The following is a 22,319-nucleotide window of genomic DNA, read 5'->3' as shown; positions in this document are numbered from 1 at the left end:
CAAACCCCAGGTCTCTTCCTGCAGCACTACTTCCCAGTATCTCATTCCTCGGTCTGTTGCTGCATCCAGGGTTGCCCCATCCCAGGTGCAGAATCCAGCACTTGTCTCTTTAACTTCCTATGCTGATGGCCCATCTCTGTCATCTGTTGAGGTCTCTCTGCAAGGCTTCTCTGCTCCTCCCAAATTAGTGTCATCAGCAAATTTACGGAGTATCCCTTCTTGTCCTATATCTAAGTCATTAATGAACATACTGAAGAGCAGTGGGCCTAAGATGGAGCCCTGTGGGACCCAGCTGGTGACTGGCAGCCAGCCATGTCACCCCATTTACTGCAACATGTAACACTCAAGATGTGAATCAACAATAGACCAATACAAGTCTACACAATGAGTCCTTAAGATCCCAGTCCCAAGGTTTGTGCTGCAGGTGTTATGCCAAGTATGGTAACCTACCTGTTAACAAGAAACCTGTTGTGCCATCCATGTCAGTAGCAGTTTTCTTTCTCCCCCTCACCTCTCCCATCTTCCCGGTACTTCCCACAAGCCAGAAATAGTGTTTAGTTATGTGGGCAGTACGGTCAGCCAGTTCAGGACAGGGATTCAGCTGAAACTTAAACTCCTGTTCTTTTTGGGAAGCATTAGACCCCTCACTGCAGTATCTGCATGGCCACTAAGACCCTGTCAGGGGGTAGCAAAAATACACAGCCAAAGATGGGACAAAATCAACATACTTTTCTACAACTTGGATTTTGATTTCAAGTGCCAGTAATATCTGTATTTTTAACATACAAATACAGATTATAAAAACAACTCAGCATAAGGCAGAAGTACCCTGTTAATAAGAATGCAAAAAATTAAATAAACAAAAGGTTGCAGGAATGCCAGAATTTTCTTAAAACCATTTTTCCAAGAAATTGGCAGCAGCCTTTAGATTGCTAAATGTAAGTGGACAAAATATATTTTAATTATTATTTTAATTATCTTTAATTTAAAGACAACTGTCAGTAACGATAGGTTAATAATTAATTTCTTCTTTTTACTTTCAAGAGGTCACACCATTTTGAAAATTATATTGGCCATCTCCACTGATCAGAAGGAGGTTCTTCAACTAGAGGCTCCCATGGTTTCCACTGTATCATTTTTCTTGCCAGGGACAGCTCATTTTCAGCCTGTTAATAAACACCATACACAAAGTTTTAAATATTAGACAATTGCCAAAATATTAAATTACCTCTATGTCAGCTAATTACCTCAGTGATGTCACTATCTATCATGATCACAGATTACCACAAATTTCACCTATAACTATCAAAGGAACTGTATGCTTTTGCGGGTTGTTTTTTAAAAAAAATCCTATCACCCCTAAATACCCAAACAGCCATTCTGTTCAGTGAGACATTCCCAATGACATGGTATTTTCCACTTGGTTTGGATTTTCCCCAATATTATTCAATCCTCTTCTGCCCTTTTCACTGATTTAGACTCTGTAAGAAGCAATGTAGGTATACATGCATATGTGTAAGCATAATACAAGAAACAGTTGTTAATTTGTTAGGTTTTAGCAAGGCCAACCCATCACTACATGACAATTTGTTTTCAGGGGTTTTTCTTCTGTTTGACTGTTTTGCAGCAAAGGAAGATACACAAAACTTCCAATTTTCTGAACAAAAGCTCAGCCCAAGGAGCATTAAAAAACACTGCCACATTTGTACTTCATCTCTGATTTCCCCTCTTTACCTGTACAATGACTTCTTCTATCTGACCACTGTTCAGTTTGTCCTGTAGCTTTTGCACATCAGACTCCTGTGTGTTCAAATACATACAATAAAATGTTTTAGTGAGAGTAGAAAGCCCATGAAAAGCATGAAAACAACACTTTAACCAGATCACACTCCAGTCCTTCTCAGAACTACTATCACATCAGCTGGCTTATATAATTTCACATTATCAAAGAAATCTCACACTCATTTGTTACTGAGAAGCAAACATCAAACACTCAATAATAAATACAAAGAATGAATGCTATTTACTGGCTCCAAAGAAGTATTAGCAGCTAATACTTTAGCAGCTAAAAGCTTTAGTTTTTATCATGGAAAAAAGTCTTGTTCTTAGATTTTTACAGAATTATATGCAAGCTTTCAATTTTCACCTTACATACACAATAACAGCATTGCAGAGTTTAATGTAATAAAAAGTGGTCATGAATACTGAAGGCAAGGATTATGCAAAGATACTACATTGGCAAGATCACATACTTTTTTTGTGCAAGTGTGTGAACATTACCACTTTTCTATGAATCTTTCAAAAAAAAACTATGTTTGCTTCTAATTTTCACAAAACATCAGCAGGAAATTAACAATTCCTTTTCATATGCCATCAAAACATTCCAGTTAATAACAAAAATAAACCTTGATACTTCAATTGTTTCTGAATTGGTATCTGGAAGTTACATGTGCACCTGAGAAACAGCCAGGCACTCCAAAAATCACTTTTCTCATTCTACAAATTTATTTATGTGCAGCATTAATGAATTAGCACTGTACTTACCTTTTTCACCAAATCAAATCTCTCATTTACAATCTGCTCGGTGTATTTCCTGTAGGCTGCATCCTTGGGAATGTTTTCCAGGACACCAAGGATTTTTGTGTACAGTATTCGCAGGCGCTGAAGTGATCACAAGACATGGTTAAAATACACAACTGCAATTATTGAGCTTCTTGTCCTATTTCTTGTCCTGCTAAACCTACTAAGCTACTATCTATACACAAAATGTAGTATTCAATCCAGAAGTGGACAATCAACTAATAATTAAGTCTGAGCCACTGAATTCCATCTTGGGTAAAGCAGGGATTTATTAGGACTGAAAAAAATTACTGCTGTCACATTCCTCAAAAGAAAAAAAAACCATGAAAAAACAAAGACAGCTGCAATCTGAACACACGATGCAAGATGAAAAAAACAATAAAGGCCATGAAGTGCTCTTAAAAAAAAAAAAAGGCAAATTCATGTCTAACCCATCAGATACTGAAAATTTACCTGGAGGTTTTTTTGTCACTTTTCCTTGTGTAAAGTTCTGAGTAACACATAGATTTGAATTAAACCTGAAACTTTTATTGCTGGGTTGAAATGCAGGCATAAAGGACATATTGTGGTGAATAAATTCACACTTTTGTACTGGGTAATTGTATCTACCTGACAAAGAATGGATGTCCCATAGGAAAAAGAAGAAATAGAAGCAGATCACTAAAATAAGTACAAGGAAGAAAAAACAAGAAACAAAAAGAAGATTGGCAAACAATCTGAACTTCAACTAAACCATTGTCCAGTACTTTACTCTTAGCTTTAAGTTGCTGAAAAAAACCTAAAATGTACTAAGTTCACCCAGAAGGTGTCTGACAAGGCTGTACACCGAGCTAGAATAATTTCTACCAAACAGCAGTGATTTTTTTCAAGGGTTCTTTTTTACAGCATTCTTAAGTATTGGAGTCAAAAGCCTTTTTGAAGTAGAATTGCTTATAATAAGAAATTTCAAAGTGGAGAACTTAAAAAAAATCACTGAAGTTGTTTCAAAGCTAATGGCCCCTGAATAAGCCTGATGTGCCAAACATACTTACACTACTGAGCCTGAGGAGGTAAAAAGAAAGCCACATATTGCTATGAGAACCACCTAATGCAGCTTCTGAGTACCACTGCAGTACTCCATCCCACGGCCTTGGTGTGGCTTTGCACAAGGCTACTCTCTATCATCTAAGACCAGGCTATCCCTTTAGTATAAAGTGTTTCAATTCTTCCTTACCCAGCAAAGCAGCAAAAATCTTTTTGTCTGTGAAACAGGAATTATAATTATGAAGAACTGAATGCAACTTTTGGCATTACTGATGAAAAAGTCAAATATTGGTTCATAAAGGTACTTATACTAGAGAGGTTTTTGAAATGAGTGCATGACACAAAATGTACATGTGTAAAATAACTTATAGTGACATGCATTAAATCTTTATCATAGTGGACAATTTTCATTATTTCATTAAACTGGCACTGCATACCTACACATGCAAACACATCAAAAAACCTTAGAGCTCACAGAGAGTTTCCATTACTACAGAACAAGACATGCTACATACCTCATGAGGGTTCTCAGCTACAGCCAATCCTACAAGTCCAGTGGTCTGCAGAGAGAGCATAAACATACGTAACACACCTAAGCATCCATTTCCACACTAATTATTTTGCTTTGACTCAATATTCACCTGACAGGGACCACTCCATGACACCAGCCCTACCTCCTGCCATATGCCCACTACCCAGAGTTCCAGTACTCCACGAGGGAGCAGCTCACCTTACCAGAATCAGAATCATAAAATATCCTGAGTTGGAAGGGACCCGCAAGGATCATCCAGTCCAGCTCCTGCCCTGCACAGCATGGTTCCCAAGGGTCACACCATGAGCCCAAGAGCATTGTCCAAACACTTCCTGAATTCTGTCAGGCTGGTGCTGTGACCACTTCTCTGGGGAGCCTGTTCAGTGCCCAAACACCCTCTGGGTGAAGAACCTTTTTCTAACATCCAACCTAAACCTCCCTGACAGAGCTTCAGGCCATTCCCTCGGGTTCTATCACTGGTCACCACAGACATCAGTGTCTGCCCCTCCTCTTCCTCTCATGAGAAAGCTGTAACTGCAGTATCTCCCCCCAGGCTTCTCTTCTCCAGGCGAGCAGAACAATGACCTCAGGCGCTCCTCACAGGGCTTCCCCCACAAGCCCTTTAACAGCTCCGTTGCCCTCCTTTGGATGCTCTCTAACAGCTTAGTATCCTTCTCAGACCGCAGGGATCAAAACACTCAAGGTGAGGCCGCCCCAGGGCAGAGCAGAGCCGGACAATCCCTTCGTTCGACGGCTGGCGATGCTCTGTGTGATGCGCACCAAGCAGCTGCTGGGGCAGCGCCGGCGCCCCCGGCTCCAGCCGCCCCCGGCTGCCGGGGAGGTGACCCAGGCCCTGCGCTGCCCGCGGCCTTTCCCTCGCATGGCAGGGTGGCCGCTCGCTCTCACCCCACGGCTGCGGCACTCCTTGCCCTCGCCCAGAGACGCCGGCCCCGCGCAGGAGCAGGACGCGGCTCAAGGCCCCGGCGGCGCCTCACCTTCCTCAGCGCCCCCGCCATGGCCGCGCTCGCGGCGCCCTCAGAGGACGCAGCGGAGGGCGCCGGGCTGCGCATGCGCCGCAGCGCCCCGGCCGGCGGGCGGCAGCAGTGCGCGTGCGCGGGGCCGCTGTGGGCGCGGCTGCGGCGGAGTCGGGACCCGGGAGCGCTCAGAGAGCAAAACCGCCCTGAAACAGAGCCAGGCAGAAAATAGGGAACTTATTAAGGACCTTGACATAGCGACAGGGGGATAAAACAGCAGTGAAAAGACAGTTTAAATTATTGGTAGAGGTGAACATGATGTTCATTTGAAGATCCAAGTGGTACTGTGGGAAATTCTCCAAACTGGCTAAATCCCATTTCAATACATAATTTGTTTTAAAATATAACAAAGCTGAAACCTACAAAGTATTATCAGTGTGCAATCAACACTGACTTTGAAAACAAATAAACAAAAAAACCCCAAACCACCCACACAGCATTTCACAGTTTATTTATTTTACACTGGTGATTCTGTTAGGACTAGTATCCTATGTGTTAATATTCAGTATGTTGGTAGCCTAGGAAGGCCTTGCTACAGCTCTTCATCCTGTATTTGTCTCACCAATGAGTTTATCTCATGGTATTATATCTCAAATTGCCACGTGATGTGGTATATGTACAACAACAACTTATTTATTCTGCATGAAACATAATAGATGGATTTATATCTAGTAATTATGTATGATGACACTTCATGCACAATGCATAATGTTATTAAAATATCTGAAAATCAAAACAATACCATGTTTGTAATGTGGATATGCACTAATTCTGATGGTGTCCTGGTTATGTAAAGGAAATGAGAGAACTGAAAGTAAATAATTACAGCATTTGTGTTCTTGATCTATATTATAAATACATATTTTTAATTTTTTAATTAGATAATAGTATATCTCATAGCCAGCAGCAGGACAGGATCTGAGCATTGTTTCTGTCTGCTTCTGTTATACTGGGGTTTTTTAGGGGCATGCCACCTTTAGTTAGGTCCCACTGGCCAAAGAAGTTGCAGTGAATATTATTCATCATCATTAAATGTTTTTGTTGATCTTACATTCAAAGATTGAAATCATGCAATGCCTTAGTTAAGCTTACACTTTTATGGCTCTATAAATGCAAGTGAGTCAAAAGTCATGGAGGAGGTCACAGTAAAATTTAATTTCATTAGAACAATTAAAGACAAGATGGAAGTTTGGGTTTTTTTAAATTTGTTGTATGCCCTTATTGTCTGTTCATTATGGTAAGAATGATAACTAATTGGTTAAAACCAGAACAACACAGGTTTTGAAAGAGTGATGTTTCCAGCTTCTTCCTCATCCTATGCCTGGGTTTGGCATGCTGGGTTTAGCATGCTGGGTAGTGCTGTTCTTGATCTTACTCTGGATTATTCTGTATTTTCATCACTGCTGTCTGTGTTGCCATGCTTCCTCTTCTTTGTCCAGCTTCAAGTTATTAAACTAGTTAAATAAGTACTGTAATTGTCAGTCATTGAATCTATAAAGCTTTGCATCATGTCAGCCTCAGAGAGAGAGGTGAGTGTTTGGTGATGAAATATGGTGGGATCTGCAGCTAGCTGAAGGCTAGACCTTCTCAAATTTGTTGTGATTTATGTAAATATGCTCCCATGTGTTGTTAATGTAGTGCTTGAGAATAATTGGCAAATAATTAATTTTCTTAATGGGAGTTGTTTAACCAATGGGGACACAGATAATCTTATATCCCCAGACCTCATGTTACATTTGATGAGATTTTAGAGAAGTCATGTGTAATACTTTCCTGAGGGTCGAGTCTGCTTATGTTACAGTTGTACAAGGTCAGACCTTAATTTATCTAGCAACTGCGTATTTAATTTTAGAAGTATCACAGGACACCTCAGCTTGCAGGGCACTGTTCCTGGCTGTTCAAAATTCAGGCCTCAGAGTAGCACTGGCAAGATAATGGGTTGAAATGGTGAGACTGTGCTATGCTCGCCAATTAAACTAGCAGAGAAATAGTTTAAAAAACTTAATACTTGAGAGACTGAGTCCAAATTTAGATTGCTAGTAGTTATTTTATTGCTATGAATAACCTCTGTGCCTGCCCAAGTGCCTTCTATTTTAAGAGTAAAGCTAAGATTGTCTAGTTTATTTTGAGGATAAGAAATTAGAATAACACTAACTCTCACATAACTTTATGTGTTTAAAAGAAATAAATGCTTGATACAGTTCTTTCCAAGGAAAGATACAAACTTCCATGATTAGCAAGTAGTTAATATTTTTTCTAATGAGAACACAGCAATTTACAGAGAAAAACATTTTTTCTAAGTAAAACATCAAGAAGTAATATCTAGTTTTTCAGGTATGAATATAAAAAGTATCAGAAAAATATCAGGCTACTCAAAATGGTTTTTTAAGGAAAATATTCTTTGGAATATAAAAAACTAAAACTCATTTAGAGTAAGGGTTTGCAATTGTTTCCAGTGATCTAGTGTGTGGGTCTGGCAGTTGAGAAACTGCCAAGGGTGAATGGAAGAAGATTTTCCTGCTGAGCTTTTTAGGCTTTTCATTGCCACATCACGTAATGGAGCAGCGATGTTTCTGTTGCTGCTCAGTGTATCAGCCGTGCTGTTTTGTTGCCCTGTGATCCCTGTGGAACATCCATGCTTTGGTCAGCCCTTGTCAGCTCAGCACGGTGTATCAGCAGCAGTGATAGAGCAGATCAGGCTCTCGGAGCGCCTGTAGACCCCTGGCAGCGTGTCCAGAGCTGTGGGGAGCTCTTTGCCTTGCGCTGACTCTACCCTGCCACAGTTACTTGCTTCTAACCAACTTTGCCATTTTACAATATATGAACTTTTGTGGGATAAGTTCATTTGAAAATAGTACTCACAGCAATTTTGAAACACTGCACATCTGAGACCCTTCTGGTTAAGTTTGTGTTCAAGAGTTTTTGGTACTTGTGATGAAATCACTCAGGGGAGTACAGCAAAGGAGGAGGAAGTTTTGGGTATGGAAACTGCATAACCAGAGAAAATTTTCTGTAGTGGCCTCTAAACTGGTTTATTCCTCTGATCTTTTGGAGAGAAAGAAGCCATAGAAAGGAAATACATTCCAATGAAAATAAAAGGATTTTATTACTAAAAAACTATCTTGCTTAGTGTTCCTAACTCTTCCTGGAAACACTGATGTTGGGAGCATGTTGATCATCACCCATGAGTAGACCATATGTGAACATTGCTAAAAAGTCTTTTTAATACACTAAACTGACTTTTTTTTCAGAGAGTTTGCAGTGTGAGGGTCTGATCTAAGGCATGTGTAAATCTTCAGGAGCCATTTTAATTCAGGCTCTGGGGCAAATATATGATGGGCTGGAATATAATAATTCTCAACTTTCCAAAGGACAACAACTTCAGTAAGGCTGGCAGAGCATGAAGGTCCCTCCATATGGATCCAATAGGGTGATCTTGATTCATTAAAAAAAAGTTTTATCAATGGCTTCAAATCTTCAGATAGAGGGTTTTCAAAATGAAAGGTGTGAAAAAGGGGAAGTTGTCTTAAAGCAGTTGTGGAGGAAATAAGATTATGAATGTTACATATTTTTCCTTAATAAATTAGCTCACGTAAATTAACTGTTTCTTTAGGAGCACCTCTTAGCTGCCAACAAGATATTAATGTGCTCTAGAATGTATTTTCCTTTTAGCTGATGGCAGGTTGAGGTTGCAGTTATTTTCATTGATGTATACCTCTGAAACTGCTAGTCCAGGAGAGATTTTATCTTTGCTCTATAAAAGGTTTGTGGGTGTTCATAACAAGAGTGTATTTGTGAGTTAAATGATGGAAGCTTTAAGCTGCCATCAGAATTTGAGGGGTGTTAATGAAAATGAGAGGAAAAATGCATTAAGGAATGTTGCCTCAAAATTCTTCTGCCTGTCAGTGGAGTGTATTGCCCACAAGAGATGAGGGAGAGTGGTGCATGTGTCCACATTGTGATGAGCAGTTCAGCAGTCTAACTTCCGTGTTAAATCTTCTTTTGGCCTGTTACGCTGAAGCCTTGATTGTGGACACAATAGGAAGGGACAGAGAAGAGAACCTTCAGAAAATCTTGTCCTTTATGAACAACACGAAACTCTGTTTTTCTAAGCCCCAAATGAAAATGTACTAGTGAATATTCTTTAATTATTCTTGGACTCCTTTTTTTCGTGTTCAGAGATGGCACTCAAAACCCATGTTGTATATTTTCTCCATCAGAGAAAATGGGATTGACATAGAGATTTTTAACATCTTCCTTCAAATTTGTTTCCTTGCAGTTGAAAACCCAGACCATGATTCCAGTACACATTGAAAGAGGTGAGAAACCATATTATGTGGGAGTCTGAATCCAAGAGAACTTTAGTCAGTTAATTTCTGAGTCAATCTAAATGTAAGCCCTTACTGATTTAATTTTGGTTTGCAAGCTTTACCATAATATACTAACTAGTAAGGTATTTGTGGATGGGATTATAATATTGGCTATGGTTCTTCGAGTGACTTAGTGCTTACAAGAGCAATGCAGAAACTAGTCTGAAGAGAAAGTTGGTTAACACTTCCCGTTGAAAATAAGTTCTAGAAGATTTCTTCCAAATACCATTTCCAATGTTCCTTTTCTGTTTGCAGGATGACTAGAACCATGATCTGTTACAAACATACAACAGGGACTTTGTGTAATATTTGTGCAACATTTTGAGGATGATAAGTGTTCAGTGTGATAGAAAGAGCACATGACTGCACAAATTGTGGAAGTAGTGGTTTAAAAATTAAAAAAAAAAGATTCAACAGGACAAATGTGTTAAGTCACTAAGATTGAATCAAACAGAGAAACTATCAAAACCCAAAGCTCATTTGGAAAAACCTAGGTAGGTACAAGATGTATTAACTTAAAGCGTTTTTCTTTCTGTGTGTTTTACAACATATAAAGACTGCATTTTACAGTTCAAAAACCTAGAATATGTTGTAAAGAGCAAAATTCCTGACCTTCCAGTTAAAATGAGAATTTACTAGTAAGATGGTTGGTTGATGTGATATCATGAGGAAAAAGCATAGTGAACATAAGCCACAGTTACAGTTGGTGATATGAACAGACTGAATTAAGTTGATGACTACAGTTAAAAGGTTTGACATACTCTGTTACTAAGCCACTGAGCATTTCAATGACTCTCACACCTTGAAAATAATAGCTGGCATGGCTTGACCATTGCCTGACCTTGTGTACCAAACTCATGTGAATGTCCATTAAACTTCACAACTGCAGAAATAGTGCAGGGAGTCCTAAGACCTTTTTCTTCTTTATACTGGACCTTAAAAAAGACCTTTTTTATCTTTATACTGCCAGACTGTGCTCTGGCAGTATAAAGATAAAACAATATTTGTGAGTGTTTGGGGTTTGTTTTGGGTGGTTTTAACATATTAATGACCATTAAAAGAGATAATGACATGAGATGAGACATTTTATTGTATCACCTAGTGAGAACAATAGGAAAATTGTAACATCCATGGAGCAAGGTGTCCTGAGATGAAAGCAGAACAAAACAAACAAAAACCAAAACAAAACAAAAACCACACCCTAAAATTAAATAAAATAGTCCATTTGCAAATCTGAGCTTTTGGCATACTATTTTTTCAACTGCATCACATTTATCTGTTCAAGTTTGTAAGGTCAAGTATCTGGGCTTCAAGAACCTGACATATGCTTTGAAGGAAACTGATCAAAGAGAGTGGTTTCTGCTGCACGAGGCTGCAGTTCGGCCAATTCCACAAGTATTTGAAGTCACTTTAGATGGCAGGAAAGATTAAAATATCCCATAAGATAAGGGGAGCAATGAAAAACATAGAATAATGAAGACACCAACAGGCTAGAACTGTTAACTAAAAGAGGTATGATCAAGTCCTCCATGGAGCATCTTCCTTATGTTGTTTAAATGTTCCAGCTAATTTTCTGGTTTTGGAAAAATTGCATCAGTTTACACCAGCAAATAAATTGGACCATATTTAACATTTTTTTCAGAAGCTTACAGACAAAGCAAAAATTACCATTCAGTATTCAAGTGTGTTTGGCAGTACTGTTAGGTTAACATAATTACAAATGCTTTTAATAAAAACTTAGCATTTAAGGATTTCTGATGTATGTGTATGTGTTAACAGCCTTGTGATTTATTTTATTTTCTTGTTTTTCTTACCTCTAGCATCTTATGAATCAATGTGGCAATAAAAAACATGCAATGGAAAACAGCACTAACTCTGGCAGCAAAAACTGGCTTTGTGGAAAATGTGCAAATGATCCTGAAAAGGGTGTTTATCCCAAAACCATAAGTTACAAGGAGAAACTTATTGGTCAACCATGTGAGAAGCTGCAAAACAGAGATGCAAAGGCATTGTCTGAAGAATGATAGAAATGTTAACATTAAGGACAAATATTGAGTAACACCACTGGGGGTTATGTCTGAATGTGGTCTCTGTGATGTGCTGGAGCATCTTAATCATAATGATATGTAGTCGCAAAAAGAGAAATTCACCTCTCCACTGGCATACATCTTGCCTGAGGGCTGAGATCTTTCAGGAAAAAAAGAGGAAATTAGCTAGAAGGAAAGGAAGCATATGTGAGTCTTTCTGCTGGATTGGAGTGATGCTTACATATTTCTGTAATGCATGTGAGAGGAGTGGCAGAGTTGAAAGCAATCCATTTCAGTCAAGGAGAGATTGCTATATGTGCTCTTCTTGCCCTTTTATGTTTCTCTTTACTCCACTCCATCCCTGCCTCACTCCTACCTTTCCTTCCACATATGGAACTATATTGGTATTAATTAATGAAGTATATTAGAAATATGTTGGTTTGAAAGTCCTCAGTTGTAATGCTTACAGTCAAAGCAGAGTCCGCTCAGGTGAGCACTTGAACTTGTGTCTGTACACGTCTTATTTTGATTTTGAGTTTTACATTTGCCACAAAAAATATTCCGTGCTTTAGTAAAGTTTTAACTTAAATATATCTGAAAATAAGGAGGAAAGTTCTGTGGGTTTGTTTTTATGATGATCTGTAAGTAACTTTGGATATAAATAGAAGTTCCGTATCCTCCTTTGGGTTGGATATGTCAAGGCCTTAGCAGATGATCCTGTACCAGTATTGTTTCAAGCAGCTGGAGGACACTGTCTAGGCTGCATAGCTCTGCTTTTGGAATATGGAGGAAGTGGCAATGTGCTGGTGAGTCAGGACTGCTTCCCATACACAAAGAGGCTTATGAGGGGCATCAGTTGTGAGTGTGAGCTTGGACTTTACATTTTCTCAAAGAAGCAATGTGGTTCAAGGTTACATCAAAGATGTCTGTAGTAAACTTGCAAACGTATATTTATGTACATTTCTATTTCAGAAGTACCTGTGTTATATTAGATTTAATTATCTTTTATTTTTAGCATAAACAAAGCAAAATGCAAAACATGCTTCTTAGAATTAAGTGAAAACCACGGAAACAAATTAAACACATCTTATTTGACGGGGCTCAAAACTGGTGTTTCTGTCTTTTGATCTTTTGTAAGATGTCTAGGTGGTAACTAAGAACATAGATGGGTTATTTTCTTCCTGTAAGGAAGTTACACCTGCCTAGTTTTGTTGACTGTTTTTTAGGGGCAGGAAGTATCTCATTATAGCCACATCCCAAATTTTAATCCAGGAAAGTGGGTCAAGCACTGTTCATTCTGCTGTGGACAGCCAGAACCAGTGTCTAGAGCTTGTCATTGAAAATGGTTTGGATGTCAACACTCTCTTGTCTAAACACATAACTTCAAATACTTATGATGACAAAAGACAGCCTGCACTTTGTTGTGCTGTTTGTAATAATGGAATTCTTTGTACCAAAATATTGCTCAAAGCAGGAGCAGATCCAAACAAGGATCCTTTAAACTGTGTTCTCATAGCATTGAGAGCTGACAGGCATGGAATTCTAAAGCTACTCCTATCTTATGGAGCAGATGTCAACTGCTAATTTTGTTGCTTAATGATACACATTTCCCCAGTGCATTTGGTATTCTTTGAATGGTGACATGATGCTGAGGCTGTTGCTCAGGCATGGATATAATGTGGAGATGTGTTTGGACTTTATGTGTCAGGGTATCTTTGGAAATTCTTTTGTGTGACCACCTTCAGAGCTTGAACTTATTCCCAGTTGGACTACTTCTTCAATAAATAATAAACTAATAAATACATACCTTCTTTGCTTCTCTTCATTTTGTTCTTTTCATTAGCCAGACTGAAACACTCTGGTTATAGTGTTGAATTTAGATTAACATACTGTCAAAATAATTTTTTGAAAACACTAAAAAAATAACCATTTTAATTGCTTATGTCAGGTCACATTCATCCAAAGTGTTGTAGCATATTTTGTATATTAAAGATCATCATCCTATGTAAAATTCTTCAAACATCTAAATTATTATTTTTAGGTATTTTTGCAAAGTGTTTGGTCCCCGGTACAGTTTCTGTGTTTGCATGTTTCAAGGCTTGGCAAAATTTAAGGGCCTTTAGACAGGCTCTTTTAAACAAATAGTAGATTTGATGGGCAAACCAGGAAATCAAGCAGCATATCTCCTTGGTTAAGAAATATTGTAACTTTAATTTTGGTTTCTTCAGAGTTTTGGCAGATCAGTTCTTGAACAGACTCACCCTTAGTCATGCTGTCATGCACTGCACAGTATGTTTCTGCACATTTAGAGAAAAAATCTGACAGAATAAATTTTAAGATATTAATTAAAATTATTTGCAATTACTCCCTTTGTTTTTCTATCCCCCTTCCATCTTGAGGAAAGAAAAATGCAGACCTTCCCAACTAAGAAGGTATTTCAGTTGGTGGATATCAGGATTACATAGGGCATAATCCTTTTAGCTAAACCCACAGTTGTCAAATGATTGTGTTTGAAGGCACCTTAAAGATAATTTAGTTCCAACCCCCTACCATGGGTGGGGGCACTTTCCATTAGAGCAAGTTTCTCAAACTTGAACACTTCCAGGGATGGGGCAGCCACAACTCTGGGCATGCTGGTATTTGAGAGATATGCTGGTTATCACACAAACACATATTCACACAAACCAAAACTCAGCTCCAGTATGCTTCTGCCCTGCCCCCTAAACTCATTCTCCATGTTCTTTAGAATTTCTCCTTATTTGCTGAATGTCATTGTCATATAAGACCTAACTTCTGAGTCAGAAACATAAATTCCACTTCCCAAGGCAGCTATATTGGTCCTTTGTGTGTCCTTCATCATGACAGATTCAGTGGAGCAAATGGGAAAAGTGAAAATTACTGTTCTGGGACACAAAGAAGGTTTAACAGAAGGCTTAATTCCTCCTTGTGCTCTCAGTAGGGCCACTGTTCATGTAGCTTTCTGAGGCATAACTTCTGGGGTTTTTGCCAGAAATTTTGACCAGGATGAAAAATAATAATTTAGTCACTTTTTAAAAATTTCTAGGCATCTGGCATGTGAGCCAGGCCCCTGACAGAAGGATGCCCCAGGTGACAGGTGACTGCAGGCATGGCCTGAGCACAGAGTGCCCAGTGAACCCAACACTGCAAGTCAAGGCTCCACTGGCCAATACCTCCTGGACATAACAGGATAAATACATGTATGCTTCCTAACCTATACACTGGTATTTCTTTGTGGGAATTCTTAATCAGAAATATGAGCCTAATCATAATAAATCTTAAATTGTGGTAATTTTAATTAATACAGTGACTACAATGCAAGAATCTAGGTAATCACATATCTGATACAGTATACTGCAACCAGCAAAGGAAACATGATCAAATAAGGCTTTAGACAGGAGATTTTAAACCCTTTCTGTGGCTAGAGCCAAATTCCATTAGTAATTTTAGTTCACAGGCAAAGGTTTATATTTAGGACTTCATACAAGCATCAGCACTAGTTACATTGCCTGCAGCATCAAAGTGTTCAGATGTAGCACTGAGCATTGCCCCAAGTGTTTAAAATTGAGCTAGTCCTTTGAATTCACTAGGTAAGCTAAAAAGACATGGTACTGGTTGTGTTTATCTTTTAATCAGTACAGCCAGGCCCTTTTTTTGTTTGGTTGCCTGTTATATGAGGTGGATACTGGTTTAAAGCTTTTCTGTCCTTCACTGTTGAAGTTGTTTATTTATTGAAGGTTTCTGCCCACCCTTGCTTCCCTTCCCGCCTCTTCCCTCCCAATGCCTCCACCCTCCTCAACACTAAAGCAAGTACAGCATTATGAGAAAGTGTCTTTCATATTTTTAAGGCATCTGTGAACTGAATGGAGAGAGAAGCAAAACTTTATTTTAAGTGAAATATGAGGTGGTATAGTCACGGAGAGGGAGCTGTTTTCCCCAGGTCAGGTTTACGGCGCAGCTAGGAATTGAGCACAACTCTTTCAACTCCTATATTTTGCAGCCAGACCATTTGATGCCTACTTCTAAGGGCTTGACTACATGGTGGTAGAAGCAGGAAATGTAACTGGGCCAGAGCTGGTGATTGTGTGAAAAGACGCAAAGGCTTCATCCCTAGCTGGAGGAATAAATTGGTAGGAAAAAACCTTTTATTTTCCTGAGTTGGACTGTGATTGAACCCTTGCAACACTAGCATTTAATTTTCTCGACTATTTGGGTGTGTCTCACAGGCTGTTCCACCGCAACCCAATTCCATGGCATGCCCACCCCCGAGCGATGTTGTCTACAAGTAATTAAATGCCCTGGCACTGAATCAGGCATGCTGTGGGATAGGGACTCCTATCGATTTGGGGGCAATATTTGAAATCAGAGGTATAATTTGGTTTCTGTTTCTCATAAAATCTGACACAAGCAGCTGCACCGGGCTGTGAGCTCTCCAAGGAGCCAGACATTCAACAGTGGTTACATCAGCCTTTAGCCTTTTCAGCACCCGTGGGATGGACTTTGTAGCTGTGTTTTCAGAGCTCAGTGCAGGAGGGAGAAAACCATAGCCATGAGTCCTGTATATGATGAGCTATTCCCTGTAGAAGCCATAATGTTGTGTGTGGGTCATCTGTAAAATTCCATGCACTGACTACCATCTAATTTTGGGAGCTAGCATGGCAGAGCTTGTTCTGGGTGTCAAGGCTAAGGTGAGGCTGAGGTGGGAGGTGAGCAGCAATTTTACTGCAGCAGTCTGTGTTCTGGCATGGGCTCCAAGTGCCTGAGCTGCCCTTTCTCAGACTATTGCCATCAGTACACGAGTCACACATGGAAAAACACAGTCATGAAGTCACAGGCTCTTTTGTGTCTACCTTGGGGTAAGGTAAAGGGATTTTTTTGTGACCCTTACTTGGGGCAGGAAAAAAGCCCTACTAAAATATCTGTAGTTTGGCTAAGGCTTGCATGGGCATAAATTTGTTTTGACTTATTTCTGTAGGAGAGGTTTTATCTCTTTTGTTTTTCCATCGCTTCCAGGGTCTGGAACATAAGTCTTATGAGGAATGGCTGAGGGAGCTGGGGTTCTCCTAAAAAGCTACAAAAATATATTAGTGAATGGTTAGTAGCCATAAGAATGATATAACATTGTAGCTGGTGATGTGTTCAATGTATTTTTTATTTAATTTTCAAAATTCAAATTTTCAGTAGAAATCTTTTCATCTAATTGGGCAAACTCATTGCCATTTGTCCACATTTGCTGTGCATAGTATATATTCCCAGAACTTCTGTTATCATTAATATGGACTAACAAAAAAGAAATACAAAACAACCCCCTGGCATAATTAAAGACAGTAGAGAATTTACCTGGTTAGTACTGCTGCTTGTATTTAATTTCCTATGAAGTATATAATGTGTTCATATTGCTGGTATCTCCTTTTTAAAAAATCTTCATGAACACGCATTGTTAAAAAATGTGACAAAGGAAATGCTAAATATAGTAACTAAATGTTTTTCTCTCTGTGTATAAAGAAATAGAGTAATTTTTTTAACTGAATGACAAACCGTAGGTTTGGCTAAGTTACATGGCAGAATTGTCTGGGACTTGGGTATTAACAAAGGATGAAGTCCATGCAGTTTTCATAATCACTTATAATTTAATAACTACCTGATATGGACACACATATTACAGTGTATTTGCAAATACCACCATAAATAATACAGTTCTTACATTGGTAAATTTTACCTATTTTATTATGCTTCATTTTTTAAAAAGTAGTAGGCTAACTGCATCCCACTGAAATTATCCTTCCAAACCCCACATTTTTTGTGCATACAGCAGTTCCTCTGTTACTTTCTTTGCAATACAGTGGCCTCTACTTCCTTTCCAAACCTGTTGAGCAATATTGCGGTGTAATTCCAAACAGCTGCTGTGGTCACCCTCTGTCTGTACATCAGTAGCAAGTGAAACGATTTCTATATATAGTTTGCAAATCTGTTGGCAATGTTTGTAAAGCAGACCGAGACTGTTCCTGAGGAATAAGAGCAGCTCTGTGAAAGCAAGAGCATTAAGACTGTCCTTGTGTACTAAGCAGTTTATCTCTTTGGTTTGGCAGAAATGAGGAAATGGCCAGTCTGCAGAGACGTGAAGAAGCACTTGCTTTGGGCAAAACCCTGGCAGGAATAGTTTGTGCTGTCAGAGATAAGCAGGTTCATCTCACACTGTTAATACAGAACATGACATTGTACTGACGTGAGATGATTAAAAAGTATTGGCTGTGTAGGAAGAAAAGAAAACTGGGAATGGAAATGACATTTATTCAATAAGATTTATTTTCCCCCAATGTCTTCCTTCTTTTAGCATGATTCAGGTAGGAAAAAGGAGCAATAAATCCCAAGTCTGCTGCACCTTCGGCACCCAGTGGCATCCTCTCTGTATAATAAAATAGACCTCCAGGATCCATGCACAAAGGTGCCTGTGCAATGTGAGCAGTGAGATTTCTTTCCTTTCATTAGAGGTTGAAAAATTTGTTCAGAAATGTTTGTTCAGAAAATTAATTCAGAAATGTTCTTATTTGCACTCAGATGTATTTTTGCCCCCAGTCCTTCCCTGAAGTCTGGTTTACCTGAGTCCCCCTGACTTCCCTTCCAGGATGCATCCATACTATCTTCCATCAGCAGCATTATCAGAGCCCATTCACTTCTTCACTCCCTCTTACTCTTCTGTGTTGATAAGTAAGGCAATGCAAACACCCCCACCACTGAAATACATTAGATTAGTGGTTGCATAATTATGTCCCCAACAACTGTTGAGAAAGCTGTTTTCAAAACTGATCTGAGCAATAAGGCAGCCCGCATGCAGGTGTTTTTGAGTGAAGGCTGATTACTGTTTGTGATGGTCCGAGTTGTTAAACTACAGCCTGGACCTGGAATCTGCCCTCCTGGTAGCCTGGGGTGTGTTGCAGGGAATCTGTGGGAAAAACCTGTCTTTGAGCTAGCATGCTGAATCTGATTCCCAAGCAAAGACTGGTTTTGAATCAGGGTCATTTTTGCACTTACCCCACTTTGTGTTCCCCCAGCGTGTATGACAGAAAACATCTTTTTCTTCTGTGTGACTCTGTGTTTACAGCATCACCCGGAGAGATTGAGTGAACAACAGAATCATCTGGCATTGAGAAAAGCAGCTGAAAATTTGTTTCTTCAAATGCCTCCAGTGCATGCTTCATCCCATTTGCTCTTCTGATACCACTGTTAAATGTAGGTGATGACACATCCTTTTCAGGCACAGTACCGTGTGCACGATTTTCACAAGTTATGCGAGTCTCCCAAGGGAAAGAGCTGCAGCTTGTCCCATCAGTCTGCCTCGTGGTCTTGTGTACTTGCCAGGCTGCTTGACCCTGTGTCTCTCCAGGATGGTTTGAATTCTGCGTTCAACCTGGGCCTGTACATGCAGCATACAAAAACTGAGACATATATAGAAATAAATATATATATATTGCTATAGTGGGAGGGGGAGAGCAGGCAGTGAGGAACACGAGGGCAGGACAGAGACATGCAAGGAGGAGTAGGAAGGAGAGGTCAGCAAACAGGCTGTGAAGGTGGCTGAAAACAGTGAGGGGCTTGCAGGGAAAGCAGGACCAGGGATGGAGAAGGCAGCACAGCAGCAATAAGGCATGAAGAGAGAGCTCAGGGGCTGGTGCCTTGAGTGGACAGCCTTGAGTGACGGGGGAAGGAGTTGGTTGAAGACTGAGGGTTGCAAAAGTGGTGGTGGGAGGCAGGAGCAAACAGCACTGCAGATGGGCAGCAGGAGACGTGGGGAAAGCCCAGCATGCTGTGATGCATTGTTTTTAATGTGCTCTATGGCAATTGGAGCTGTTCCTGCAGTGTGGGACTGAGCTCAGTATGAGCCAACGCATCTGTCTGACAGGCTGTCCTCGGGAGCTGGGACTGAAATAGCCACTGTCCTGCGCCTGAGGACAAGGTTGTACAGCCCTCTCTTTGCCTGCCTGTAGTTTTCTCTGCACTCATCTGAGTGGAAATATACATTCAACTCTGGGCTTTGTCCTGCTGAAGGGGGAGCACCGTCTGCCACATGTCGCTTGTGTCCTTTAAGCAATTGAGCCAATATGCCCCAAGTGTAGAAATGTGAGAAGGGGAACAGAGTTCCCTTGGCTGCTGATTGAAATAATTAATTGCTTGAAAAGGCAAAATGTACACTTCAAAGGGTTTCCTTTTGTAAAACCAAGACAAGAAATAATCTTTCCTCCAGATTAGGAAAGATGGAAAGTCTTGTCTGAAATCTAGCTGCTGAAAGCCAGGAACACTGTGTGCCAAGGTCTACAGTGATAGAGTGAATCCTCCTCCTATAAAAGGAGGAGGAATCTCCATTTCTCACAGCTCAGGTTCTGAAGTGAGCAAACTTTTTAATAATTCTGTCAAATGAGAAATGAGTTTTCATGACCTATTGGTGAAATGGTTAATTCCCTGCATACAGGATTTCAGCAGGGCATTAGGGAGGTGAGTTTGGGTTTTCTTTTAGGAGTTGGCAAAGCACTTCATCAAATCATCACAAAGATCTTTTAGGTCATCAAGTTCAAATGTTAGCCTAACACTGCTAAGACCACAACTAAACTGTGTTCCTAAGTGCCACATCTACATGTATTTTCAATACAGGCAGGGATGGTTACTCAGCTATGGACACCTGTTCCAATACTTGACAACCCATTCCATGAAGAGTTTTTTCCTAATGTCTAATTGTAGGATTCATCCTAAACAGCAGCCAGTGTAGCCACTATAATCTGCCTTCCTCTACTACATATGGTTCATGCTCTACTCACTGCCTCCTGTGATGGAAGGAAGTTCCCTGTGCCACCTCACTAGCACACAATGGACTCTTCCTAAACTGTTTATAACGGTGTGATTGAGAACACAGAACTGTTTGCTCAGACCTCTGGGTCTTTTGCTTGGTTTTTTTTAGAAATAAGAACATGTATAATGCCTAAGAAAGGAGACTATGAAACAGGAAGAAAATTTTTCAGGTAAGAATGCTAATAACAGGAAAACACAATTACTCCTGTCTTTGTTCTGAGTTCCTCTTGGAAGTTGGAACCTGTGATCTGAAATGTTGTAAGGGTGGGAAGCTTCAGCCATGGCTGATGCCCAGAGGAACTGAACCCTGATCAGCTGAAATGCTTGCATAATGCCAAATACTGCCAGAAATGGAATCCAAAATTCCAAATTAGTGGGTACTTTAAGTCTTAAGGTTTCTGTACCTTTCTTCTTCTTCCTTAAACAAGTGGTAACACCTTCATGTCCTCTGAAAAGGCCACTGGACAATTAAAATCATTGATAGCTTTACTATGCTGAAGAACAGGGGCAAAATAAAATGTTGAAAGGCTATTAAATGTGTGTGATCCTTCCCATGCAATGAAAAAGAGTAAAGGTTCTGAGTAAAGGTTCTGACACTCAGGTGTCTAGGATCAAGGTATAGATTAGAGAACTATGGAATTAAGGAATGTGTTTCAGTGCTCCATCAGTAGGCAACAACAAATATTATTCCCACATTTTCTGACCTGTGAGCACTTGTCTTTACAGTTTTAGCATATTATTTTTAATTTTCCATGTGCTACAGCCTTATTCTTTTTTATTAAAATTTTCCTATAAAGTGTTCATGACTCTTCACCTTTGGCCATTTCCTTGTAAAGAATAGGTCATAAAATCCCACGAGTGCCAGCTAGGATCAAGAAGGGATACAAACCTCTCATAACCTCACCTGACTGCCAGTTTTCCCCCTGCTTGAGGGGAGAAATGTACAAGAAAGTACCTTGTCCTTCTTCAGTAATGTCTTTAAATTATCTCATGGCTAGAATGGACATAATTGGCATTTTATGTAGAAAAAACATCACCACTGACCCAGTGTTGTGTCATGTCTTAGCAAGGAACAGCACTGAAAGTAATATTCATGCTATTTAATATTCCTTTGGAATATTATTTTAGAAGTGAATAATACATGCTGCTTTTTAAAAGTTTCTTTAATTTTGGAAAATTTTGTTTATAGATAGAAAACTTTGAATAGACAATTCAAACATATCTGTATGTTTGTACTTTGTGGACATAATAGACTCTCAGCTCAGGAAAATGGAAAGACTTACAAATTTTGTCGTACCTGACAAAAAAGGAAGAGCAGAAAGCTGAGATTTTTTTTTTCTGGAAGTAGTATATTTGAATAGATTTCATTTTTAACAGCATATTTTTGCTTTTAATATTGTACATATCAGTGTTGTACATATCAACATTGTACTAATAAAATATAGCATATTTCTAAAAGCATTTCAGTTTTAATCAGGATTTTCCAACAGAAAATATGTCTAGTTCATATTTCTTAACTCCATCAAAATGTTTGTAAGAAAATGTTGTCAGCAAAAATGCAGTCAAGAAATATAACTTTATTGTGCTGCTTTTCTGGCTAACTCCAATGATAATGATGTGAACCATTGTCTAGACATATTAAAGAAATAAAATTGCATGGAATGCTGCTATATACAGATAATTAGTGCCTAGGTCAGCTCTTCCAAAAAGCATTGATAATGCCAAATTAAAAGAAAAAGGAACTTATTATATTTTCCTAGTATTTCACATTTTTCAGAATTTGACCCAGGCTTCATTCTGGAGGTGCAGCTGAAAGAGTGAACAGAACTCCTGTGGACCCACTGACCTGTCTGTGTGCACTTGGCCCACCATGGGACCTTACACCATGAAGGTG

At 39.4% G+C, this 22,319-nt stretch overlaps 2 protein-coding genes across 2 annotated transcripts; one reads left to right on the top strand and one right to left on the bottom strand.

The window, feature by feature from the left end:
* Window positions 1-952: 952 nt before the first annotated feature.
* Window positions 953-5,245, bottom strand: NDUFA5 (NADH:ubiquinone oxidoreductase subunit A5). The gene is made up of 5 exons (XM_064422250.1): window positions 5,131-5,245; window positions 4,119-4,163; window positions 2,545-2,661; window positions 1,735-1,800; window positions 953-1,166 (listed from the first exon to the last, which is right to left on the bottom strand). The coding sequence occupies exons 1-5, from the start codon at window positions 5,203-5,205 to the stop codon at window positions 1,065-1,067; spliced, it is 405 nt and encodes a 134-aa protein (XP_064278320.1). The 5' UTR covers window positions 5,206-5,245; the 3' UTR covers window positions 953-1,064.
* Window positions 5,246-5,256: 11 nt separating this feature from the next.
* Window positions 5,257-13,409, top strand: ASB15 (ankyrin repeat and SOCS box containing 15). The gene is given in 10 exon segments (XM_064421537.1): window positions 5,257-5,983; window positions 9,449-9,488; window positions 10,825-10,956; window positions 11,360-11,398; window positions 11,401-11,659; window positions 12,252-12,367; window positions 12,370-12,424; window positions 12,793-13,145; window positions 13,148-13,186; window positions 13,189-13,409. Coding segments are annotated over 10 exon segments (1,269 nt in total). The 5' UTR covers window positions 5,257-5,968.
* Window positions 13,410-22,319: the final 8,910 nt, after the last annotated feature.

Source organism: Passer domesticus, chromosome 5 (assembly GCF_036417665.1).
Source record: "Passer domesticus isolate bPasDom1 chromosome 5, bPasDom1.hap1, whole genome shotgun sequence".
NCBI lineage: Eukaryota > Metazoa > Chordata > Aves > Passeriformes > Passeridae > Passer > Passer domesticus.
This window is presented reverse-complemented; position numbering and strand designations above follow the sequence as displayed.

Bases quoted from the DNA above. Each gene is read 5' to 3' on its own strand.
- NDUFA5 (XM_064422250.1), bottom strand. From the start codon at position 5,205: ATGCGCAGCCCGGCGCCCTCCGCTGCGTCCTCTGAGGGCGCCGCGAGC. The intron at 4,164-5,130 runs GTGAGGCGCCGC...CTCTCTCTGCAG, and splicing joins TGGCGGGGGCGCTGAGGAAG to ACCACTGGACTTGTAGGATT. The intron at 1,167-1,734 runs GTAAAGAGGGGA...GTTTATTAACAG, and splicing joins TAGAAGAAGTCATTGTACAG to GCTGAAAATGAGCTGTCCCT.